General features: G+C 40.0%; 1 protein-coding gene across 4 annotated transcripts in view; it reads left to right on the forward strand.

The window, feature by feature from the left end:
- ZNF280C (zinc finger protein 280C) overlaps positions 1 to 11,260 on the forward strand; it is an 80,383-nt gene that overhangs the window by 64,969 nt on the left and 4,154 nt on the right. For 2 of the 4 annotated variants that reach the window (XM_047715728.1, XM_047715729.1), the window contains exon 20: positions 3,357 to 8,407. In XM_047715728.1, coding sequence (XP_047571684.1) covers positions 3,357 to 3,435 — 79 coding nt within the window. In that variant the 3' untranslated portion in view covers positions 3,436 to 8,407. Of the gene's footprint in view, positions 1 to 23; positions 1,674 to 3,356; positions 8,408 to 11,260 lie in introns of those variants that run through there. The other 2 variants (XR_007124752.1, XM_047715730.1) reach the window with 2 other exon arrangements.

Below are 11,260 nucleotides of genomic sequence, written 5' to 3' on the forward strand. Positions count from 1 at the left end.
TGTTTTTGTTTTTGTTTTTAAAGCCGCTTGTTGAAATAGATTCCTGCTCTATGGAGCTCGTGCAACCTGGTGCAAGACAAGTTGGAATTTCCTAAGTTCAAAGTTCTGAAGTGTTTTCTTACACAAAGGCAGTTTCCTAAGTTCAAACTTCTGAAGTGTTTTCTCACACGAAGGCGGTTAAACAGCCAAGTTCATGACACTAGCTCTGATTCAGCTCTTTTCAGCTTTCAGATGGCACTAGATTCTTATTCCACCTTATCTTTGTGTCAGGTTAACATATCTTAACATATGCTTTTTTCTCCAGTTGGCTCTCTCCAAAAATAACTTTTGTTGCTATGGTCTTTTTTTGCTTTGCTTAAAATAATTTGTGTTTTTCTCTGCTGTACTTGCCTTCAGAATATTGCATTTCAAATGACATGGCTATTCATTTTCTTTGTCTGTTTTGTCTGGTTTCTTAATTTCATTTTTAGGTCAGATAGCTGTCTTTTTCCTCTTTCCTTGTCTGTCATTGTTCTATTTTTCGTATTTTTCAGATGCAGAAGCAACACAGAAATTTCAAAAAATGTCCAGGATACTCCTGGTCAGTGTCCCCCTTCGATGGACACAACTGATGCCTGTTCTCTCTTTCCAAGGAATGTGAATTATTTGACTGTGAGACCTCCTTTAGATTGTGGCCTTAAGAAATCAGACCTTGGGGAGAGTCCCTTCCTTCATGACTGGCCTCCCATAAGGCTGATGCTAATTTGGCCAGAGATGACCTCAAGGCCCGCCAAATTGAGCACAACTTCCCACTGGGGGCTTTGGTTCTTGAACTTATATTTATGGGTTCATTCTAACCAAGAAAGACCCATCAAATCTATGCTTCAACATCCAAGTTGAAGTTTAAACATTTTGGCTGCTGCCCTTTAATATTTGTCTAGTATGCATGCAGTCCAAGGAATATAAAAACTGGTTGTGTGGGGAACCAAGGTTACTTTCATGTTCTTGGAAAACAAGTTTCTAAAATTATAGTTCCAAAGTTATAGTTATTTGTACCGTCATTTGAAATTTTATCCAGTATTAACCCTAGGAGTTTTCAGTGATACTAATATTCAGATTTTTTAAAAGTTTAATTTTATCTTGGTTTTATGTTGTCCTTCACCAAATTTATTAATGTGTGTTTTGTTATGTCCACTTTTATCTCTCCTCTTTAAAACTTTTGTTTTGTGTTTGTTTTGTTTTGTTTTGTTTTTAAGAACCTCAAGAAATTCTTTAGAATTCTCTACAAATTTCATGTAGCTACCTATTGATGGCTTCTAGATTTGGGTAATTATTCAGACCATTAGACATTACTACATCCTCTATCCTGGGACTATCATTATCTTAGTGATTATGAGTTTAAAGACATAAAGAATTGGCAAAAAACACTTCCTACAGACCTTAAAATAAATTTTAAAGTTATGTTTCTGTACATCTAATACATATCTTCTTAGCCATTAATGTAATTCCTTTGGATAAAGATAATATATTCAGAAAATATTGGGACCAAAAAATGCACTTGTTTCTTGCCCATATATATATAGATGTATATTTTTTTTATTTTGGTGTTTGTTTATTTTGGTTACATTGAATATAGATTTGCTGAACAGTTTGATGTTATTACTTATTTTTTTAATAAAATTTGTATTGGTAAAGTGCCTCAGGAGTTATTCGTGTAAAAGCTGTAGATTTTATCATGTTAGTAGGAGCATTGCTTTGCTTCTTACATGGAAGCCTGATTACTTGGCCTACAGACTGAGAGCTTTACCAAGTGCATCTTGCAGTCTCCTCCAGCACAGTTATAAGCTCACTATGTATATTTTACTAATTTCTTGAACTTCAGAGACTGGCAAAGTACCTTTGTGATCTTTAATAACCATTAAGGTGGTCAGGCTCTGAAGTTGTTTGACCCAGTCATGAGTAGTTTTTTCATCTTAACATCAGAACTTCTTGTGCTTTGTACTTACAGTTGTACTTTGAAACTGTCTTAGTTCCTTTGGGCTGCTATAATAGAGTATCACAGACTAGGTATCTTATGAACAATATAAATTTATTTCTCACAGTTTTGGATACTGGAAAGTCCATGATCAAGGCACTGGCAGATTCAGTGTCTGATGAGGACCCACTTCCTGGTTCGTAGAAGTATATTGCTGTATCCTCCTGGCAGAAGGGGTGAGAGAGTTCTCTGGGGTCTAATTTAGGAGGATACTAATCCCACACATGAGGGTTCCACTCTCTTGATGCAGTCATCTCCCAAAGGCCACACCTCCTAATGCCTCACAATGGGGATTAGGTTTCAACATATGAATTTAGACATTCAGCCTATAGCAGAAACATATTGAAAACCAGTTTCAGTGACGAGCTCTTACATAGTCTACTTCTTGTAATACTTAGTCAAAAAAGTTGAATCCATTAGTTTTCATTTTCCAGACTGATTTCTGCTGTAAATGATTTTCCGAAATCTCCAACAAAAGTGTCGTTTCTTAGTAGTGTTTCTACTACTACTTGTTTCTTAGTAGTAGACTTGGCAATGTTCGAATCTTTATTTCTGTGTCAGTCCCCAGAATGTTTCTTCATCTACCATCTATCCATTTTTTTTTACTTTTCAAAAATTGTAATGAAAATATATAACATGACTTTTGCCGTCTTAATCATTCTCAAGTGAAAAATTCAGTACTAATTACACCAAGTTTGGTCCAGATATAAATTCTTTGTGGTTTCAATATAGATTCTCTTTTTATATACAGATATTTCCCCTGACTCTGTTATATTTTGAGAATATGATAAACCACATTGTTGCTGTAGCAGTATTTTAGGTGGGGTTACATCTTTTTGTTCTTCCATAGAATTCTATTTCTGACAGTATGTATTAGGTTCGTTTTCTTAAAGTATAATACTCTTAAAGTTCTGTGTCCTGTAGCACCATTTTTTTTACTTTCTTTAAATAAAACATTTCAAACAGTAAATATTAAGCTTGCTTATTATAGCTAGTTAGTTGACTTTTGCTTATTATAGGCAGTTAGTTGACTCATTTGGTGCAAATGAGTTTTAGTTCGACATTTTGATCCCATTATCCCCAGGCTTTTCTAACTAGTTCTTTCACTTGATTCAGAAATAGCCGTCTCTTGCATTTGTGCTTTTTAAAAGGTTACAGCTGAATAAAACGTATGATATGCTCAGTTTCTATCTGTCCCCATTCTTAGAAAACTTACTTCTGAACTACAGAGACAGTTTCTTGCTCCTTTTTGCCTCAATTTGCCAAAACATCTCTTTGGGCCTCACTTACTTGTTCAGCAAATACTTATTAAGCACTTACTATGTGCCTAACACTATTCTAGGTGCTGGAAAAGACAGACTGAAATCTCTTCCCTGGTGGAGCTTACATTTCAGTGGTGGAAGACAAGACGTAAAAATTAAGAAAATTAAGTAGTATGTTAGATGATGATCAATGCTATGGAGAAAAATAAAGTGGGCAAGGAGGATGGTAAGTATGGGCTGGGGTTGGGAGGTTGCCATTTTAAATGTGGTGATCAGGATAGGCCTCTGTGAGAAGAGGACATTGAGTACAGACATGAAGGAAGTGAGGAAGTGGGCCACTGGATTATCTGTTGGAAGAGCATTCAAGAGAGAGAACAGCAAATGCAAAAGTCCTGAAGGGAAAACTGGAACCCTCACACATGGCTGAGGGGAACGTAAAATGGTTCAGCAACTGCGGAAAACAGTTCAGCAGTTCCTCAAGAAGTTAAAACAGAATTACCATACAACCCAGGAATCCTGCTCCCAGGTATATATCCAAAAGAATCTAAAGCAGGGACTCAGATACTCATACATGCATGTTCATGGCAGGACTATTCACAGTGGCTGAAAAGAGCCTAAGTATCACCAACAGATGAAGGAATAAATAAATTGTAGTGTATTCTTACAGTGGAGTGATATTGAGCCATAAAAAGGAATGAAGTACTGATTCATGCTACAAGGTGGATAGACATCAAAAACACGCAAGGTGAAAAAAGCCAGTCGTAAGAGATCACATATTGTATAATTTCCTTTATGCATAATATCCAGAATAGATAAATCCATAGAGATGGAGAGCAGTTTGGTGGTTGCCAGGGGTGGAAGGGGCAGTGGGGAATGGGGAGTGACTATTTAATGGGTATAGCGTTGACCTTGGGGTGTGATGAAAATGTTTAGGAACTAAATAAAGATAGTTATACAACATTGTGAATGTACTAAATGCCACTGAATTGTTCACCTTAAGATGGTTGACTTTTTAATTTTTTATTTTAAGGTATGTGAATCTTACCTTTAACAACAACAACAAAAAAAACCTTAAGCTTAGCAAATTAGGAATATGAAAAAACCTTTTCAACCTAATGTAATAAAAATCAGCTAACCTAACGATGAAAGGTACAAGTCCTGAAGTAGGATCTTGCCTACCTCAAGGAACAGCAACAAGACTGTTGGAGCTACAGTAGAGTGGGGGGCTGGACAGGGGAGGGTGTAGTAGGAGATGGGGCCTGTGAGGTAATGCCTCCTAGGCAATTGTAAGGATTTGGCTTTCATTCAGAGATAGGAAGCCATTAGTGGATTCTGAATGGAGAAGTCTTTTCTACCTTGGTGAAAAAAAAAAAAATCTCTCTCTCTCTTTTTTTTTAAGTAGGCTCCATGCCCAGCGTGGACCCCAGTGCAGGGCTTGAACTCATAACCCTGTGATCAAAACCTGAGCTGAGAGCAAGAGTTGGACGTTTAACTGACTGAGCCACCAGGTGCCCCCACAAAAATTCTTTATTATAGTCTTAACATTATCACCCTAGCTGCTGTCTTAAGAACAAGCTGCAGGGGACCAAGGGCAGAGTCAGGAAGATGAACTAGGAAGCTATTGTAATAATCCATTTGGGAGTTAATAGAGGTTTAATTAGGATGATGAGAGTGTAGGTGATAAGTGGCTCAATTGAGGGTATATCTTGAAGGTTGAGCCAATAGAATTTGCTGATGGCTTGGATATGAAGTATTGGAGAAAATGTGTTGTGGATGGCACTGTCATTATTAGCCTAAGCAGCTGGAAAGGTGATGACATTAACTGAAACGGAGAAGACTAAAGGAGGAGTAGATTTGGGAGGAAAGATGAGGACTTTGATTTGGGACATGTTAGCATTTGGGTTGCCTGATAGATATCCTAGTGGGAATGTCCCAGACATCCTGATGTGTGAGTTTGGAGTTTAGAAAAGTCCAGGCTGTCAGTAACCTTTAAATTTATTAAAGAGTCACAAGACTATGAGATCACCAAGGAATAGAACAGGGATAGAGAAAGGACAAGGTCCACAGACCGAGCTCCAGGGTATGCTAACAATAAGAGGTTAGAGAAATGAGAGGAAATCAGCAAAGGAGACTAAGGAGTGGCTGGTATAAATTATTAGGAGAAAATGAATTCAGAGTGCCACATACGACCATCCCTAAGAGCAGAAACAGGGACTCTTTCAACATTGAGAGAACAAAATATCCCAATTACTCTTAGCCATGGTTAACTCCCCTCCTGGACTCTTATAAAAGTAACACTCTTCTATTTGTCCAAAAGAAAGTATCTAGATCTGGAATGAATGTCCATAATTTATAAATGGTCTGCAGTGTAAAGGTGCCATGGCCAAATAAATGTAGGAAATACTGGATTACAGTTGCATAGATTCTTTATTATGGGATTGTTCAAGCTACATGTGGTCTGTGGTTCTCTAGGAGAATTTAGTGAGCACTTACTGGATCCTGGAATCCCCCCCCCGCCCCCGTCACTTAATAACTTCTAAACATTCATCTCCAGAAGATACAATGTAGAGAATGCTGACCTAGATTAATGTCTGATTTTCTGAATTGAAAAATAAAAAATAGTTGAATGAGGGCATTGACCAAGATGAACTTCTAGACATTTCATTCATGTTCATGAGTCATTTGTAAGGTGGCATATGTAGCTGGAGGCTAGTAATATCCATTTTCATAGTCTTAGAAATCATATCAGGAAAAAAATCATATGCTCATTTTAATGTCTGTAAGATCTCAGAAATACGTAACTGGAACAGACCAGTAATTTTTGTTGGAGGGCATTGTCATCTTACATCATTTCAAACTCCAGAAGCTTCAGACTCTTACCGTAATAATGTCTAGCTTCTCTCTACAACTTATGCTTAGCTTATCTATCCACCTACTTGCCTACTTTTCTTGAAACCATTACTATCTTCAGCCTATTATTAAGGAGTTTCTTACTCTGTAAAGTTTATTTGCTGCTTAAACCGCTTCAAAAGATCTTCCTTGATACTAAGATTATGAGCTTCAATACTGGACTCCAGAGTAAACCCTCCTTATACCTTCAAGGGGCAATGTGGTTGGGGGGGGCGCTATGAGTCCAGGCTCTGCAGCAGACTGCCTAGGTGCGGTGGGGTTCCTACCCTACCAATGACTAAATGCATGTGACTTTGAGCTCTGTGCCTCATTTGTAAAAATGCAAACGACAGCGGCTACTCATAGGGCTGAGGGAATTAAATGACTTCATATCGTGTGTATAGCAGTTGGAACGGTGATTGGCACACAGGAATATAAGTCACCGTGGTTAAACTATTGCTGTTAGCTCATTACCACCCTTCCTGATTTTATTTTTCTTTTCATTTTATTCAGATAGAATGGACCTATTCACCCTATTTTTCTTTTATTCATTCATTCATTCATTTAATTTATAGAAGAGCGTGTGTGCAAGAGCAGGGGGAGGGAGAAGGAGAGGGGATCCCAAGCACACACTCTGCGAATATGGAACTGGAGGCAGGGCTCAATCTTAACGACCCTGAGACCACAATCCCAGCTGAAATCAAGAGTCAGATGTTTAACCAAGTGAGCCACCCAGACACCGCCACCCTGATTTTCATTATGACCTTCCTACAGTCCTTTCTGGTAATCTTCCTTCCTTGACCCACTGTGTCTTTCTGGAGAGTCATTGGTGAAGCACATAGTACTAAAGGTCGGTATACTGTTAGATTTGTCATGTCTCAAGCTCACCTGAATTCCATTTTTATGAAATGTCTATGAATGCTCCTAAGTTCGCTTGAGTCATAACTGCCTTTTTAAATAGTATTAAGGTAATTTCCCTAAATTATCCTGCCTTTTCCTTGACCACATCATGGTTTGCCTCACACTCACACATCTCACTTCTCTGATTTTGAGGTCCTTCTGCAGCCTCCTGTCACTTTGTTTTTTGACTCCCCCCCGCCCCCGCCCGCCCAGAAAAGCTTGCTGTCCTCAACAAACTCAGAGAAGCCAAGGTGTATCTCTTCTATTGTTTGTAATCCTTCACACTTAAAATGCCAGTTTATCCATACTGCTGTGATGTATGCTCATGTACATAGAGCTAAGCCTTGAAATAAGACAGTCTTGGGTTTAAATCCCGATTTTATGTCTAACCAGTCGTGTAGCCTCAAACAACCTCGAGCCTCAGCTTTCTCATCAGCGAAAGGTCTATAATGACGACTTCCTCACAAGTTTGCTATAACAATTAGAGTGTGTGTATGTGTGTGTAGGATTTGGCACTGGCTTGACAAAAAGTAGGCATTTGATAAATGCTGCTGCTCCCACCACTACCACTCATGTTAGTGCTCTTCCTGCAGCTATTCCTGCTTTCGTTGCTGTTACTGCTATTACCACTGCTGAGAGGAGACCCTGGAAGCTACTCGTCAGTGAAATCTTCTCCTTGACAGTTTTCCTGGCAGTCCATCCGCACTGTGGTTATCTGGAACTTTGTGTTCTGTTCCCAGGTCTTGCAATACATTTCCCTGAACTGCTGGGTGGAGGCTGTTCTATCGCAGCGCCTCAGTTACACGTGGTATAATTCCCCAACCTTGGGAATGAGTGTAGTTCGCGTAAAGGCTATGAAGTGACACTTCCTTGTTGAGAACTAGTTTAGCATCCAGTCTGCTTTGGAGAAAAACATGTCTTTTGGGATTAGAGAATCCTTTCCTTATGGGAGGCTTTTTAGTAATTATTACTAGGAATTCATTTCCAGGAATCTCGGCTACTTGTCCAATACTATTAATTTTGCGGGAAAGTGTAATTGTAGATACCAACAGAAAAGTGGCCTTTTTCTTTTGTAGGACTTTGAAATGATTAAGAAGTTCCCTTTTTTCAGAGGTTAAAGATAACTGTTACTCAGTCTTGGAATTGCCCTGTTTGCCCCTTATCTCCTTCCCACTTTCCATCTTCTCCAGTATATCTACCTGACTAAATTAATTATAATGTAGAAGGAACATTTAAGTTGTACAGGTTTCTTTTCTCCATAAAATTTTTGAGAATAGAATGGGATAATTCTATCTAGCAAATCTTCAGAGCCTTTGAGCATAAGAATTCTTTTAAGATTTGTTTATTTATTTGAGAGAGAGAGAGTGCACATACACGCAAGTGGAGGGGAGGGGTAGAGGAAGAAGGAGAGGGAGAATCACAGGCAGACTCCTTGCTGAGCACGAAGCCTGATGCCAGGCTCAGTCCCACAACCCCGAGGTGATGACCTGAGCTGAAATCAAGAGTGGGATGCCCAGCCAACTGAGCACCCGAGCACCCCTGTAGCATAAGAATTTTTGAGTGAATCAGTAAATATCTCAAGCTTAGAAAACTAGGCTATTTAACCAGTTGTTTTATTGATTAAATCAAATGTCCTAAAGACCACAATGTGAAGTGATTTTAAACAGTTGTCATTCTGAAAATAGTATCAGGAAGTACTGACTTGTTCATATTACAGAAACACTATCCTCCCTGCCCCAGTTTAGTCAAATCTGAGCATTTTCATTAATAAAAGATATGCATGATTTCAAAGCTGACTTCTGATCTGCAGACAAATAGGCAATCCTTATTCAGAGGCCTAAAACTGCATTATCTTCATAGGTGGCTTAAAATACATGTGGACATTGAAAAAAAAATTAATGCGTGATCACACTGTTGTTCACAGGAATGGAAAACTGGAAAGCATCTTAGGGGTCGTTTCTTCCCAATTCAAATGGTGCAAGAAGCTCTTCGAAAATACCTCTTTTGAACAAAAACAGTTCCGATTGTTAGAGCCAATCCATTCCTAGTCTTTCCATCTCCCTATCCTGCCCTCCCATCCAGGGGAGTTTGGTCCTTGGTTACCTACTCAGTCCCTGTCCCCAGGTTCTGGGCCTTTACCTGAGCAAATAGTGATTAAACCAGTTCAAGACCTGGCATCTAGCATCAACTCCCAATTCATCTACTACTTAGTCCTAAATGGAGCAGGGCTGGAGCCCTTAGTCCCAGGCGCAGGAACACACCCTCCTCTTGGGCTTGAGAGAAATAGAGAAGAATAAGAGAAGTTAGCATTGTGACTAGCTCTGCAGTTAGACAGATCTTGGTCATACCCTGCTCTAACCATGGGCAGCATTGTGACCCTGGGCAAGCTACTTTGATCATCCAATGCTTCACAGCTTATTGTGAGGATTATACATGATAGTCCATGTTAAGCACATAACTGAGTACTTGGTGTATAGTAAACAATGTTGGGCACCAGGGTGGCTCAGTCGGTTAAGCATCTGCCTTTGGCTCAGGTCATGATCCCAGGGTCCTGGAATCGAGTCCCACATTGGGCTCCCTGCTCAGTGGGGAGTTTCTTTCTCCCTCTGCCCCTCCCCTCTCATGATCTGTCTCTCTCTCAGTCTCAAATAAATTTTTTTTTTAAAGTTAGCTGCCATGGGGCACCTGGGTGGCTCAGTGGGTTAAGCCCCTGCTTTTGGCTCAGGTCATGATCTCAGGGTCCTGGGATCGTGCCCCACGTCGAGCTCTCTGTTCAGCGGGGGGCCTGCTTCCTCCTCTCTCTCTCTGCCTGCTTCCCTGCCTACTTGTGATCTCTCTCTCCATCAAATAAATGGATAAAATCTTTTTTTTTTAAATTAGCTGCCATTTATAATTGTATTATTTCAGTTGGAGGAATAGAGGTTGGAAACTAGGCTAGGTCTGATATTCTTCCCATATAATGACCTCCCTGGAAGGATAGGCAAAATCACAATACCTGGGGTGCATCCTCTTTATCTGAAACATTGGGATTCCATCTGGGATTGGTGGGTAAGGATCAGGTGTGCCACATTTCTTATCCATTCTTTTACCTGACGCTTCCTCCAGTACTTTAAAATTAAATGCAAAGAGTCACAGTACTTAATCACTAGGAAAGGGATTAAGTACCAGCTATAGAGTCAGCTCAGGTCCTGAGGTCCATTTTGCAGTTCATTTCAGCTGGTGTAGAGGAATATTCTTGTGCCCTCAGTGGTATCTTCTACGACTCTTAGGGTTCCTTACCCACCCAGCTTTAAAATCTAGCTCCCTGGGAAGGTGAGGTGCTTTGCAATGTCTCTTCTTCCTCCTTGCTGCCATGCTAGTAGTTCCTACCAGGGTCTGCAGATTTCCCTTGGGAGAGGTGAGCCCTAGTTTCGGTAGAGGTAGCTTACTTTGTAGAGTAACCCTTAACATGAGATCTCCCCTCTTAACAAATTTTAGGCATTCTTACCACACACACACAAAATAAGGGCACAAAGAAACTTGGAGGTGATGGATATGTTTATTACCTTGATTGTGGTAATGATTTTATGGGTATGCCTATGCTCAAACTCATTACATTGTATAAATATGTTCAGTTTTTTATATATCACTTATACCTCAATAAAGCTATTTTTTTTAAATTAGTAACCCTTCTAGTTTCAGGTGTCTATGTGCCCAGACTGGGACCAGGATTAGCTCCTTCTGTATAGGCTTCCAACCGAAGAAATGGTCAGTACCAGTCAGAAAAACTCCTACTGGTATACACTTTACAAGCTTCACGAATTTTAACCAGCAGAGGGCACACAGCAGATGTGCAGTCTCTATTGAATTATCAATCTGTGTCTTGTATGGAGTGGTCTTCAGAGCGGCTGGGTTCTGTGGTAGCCCAGATGACTAGTTTTGAAGCTCTGGCTTGGGAAAGGCAGTTTCTGATTTGAGAGTTCATCAGGAAACCTTGGGGACACCCGGCTACCCACAGAGAGAGAACATGCGCCAGAAAGAAGAGACCTGGGAGGCCCATGAGAAGCAATTATGGACATTCCTGAGCCCTGCCCTGAGATCTAGTAGATCAGAGTGTCTGGAGCTAGTATCCCAGGAATCTGCATTTTAACAATTTGCCAAGTGCGTTCATGCAGTTGGCTATGAGCCTGCATTTGGGAGTTGCTAATCTAAGGGA

This window comes from Lutra lutra, chromosome X (assembly GCF_902655055.1).
Source record: "Lutra lutra chromosome X, mLutLut1.2, whole genome shotgun sequence".
NCBI classification, from domain to species: Eukaryota; Metazoa; Chordata; class Mammalia; order Carnivora; family Mustelidae; genus Lutra; species Lutra lutra.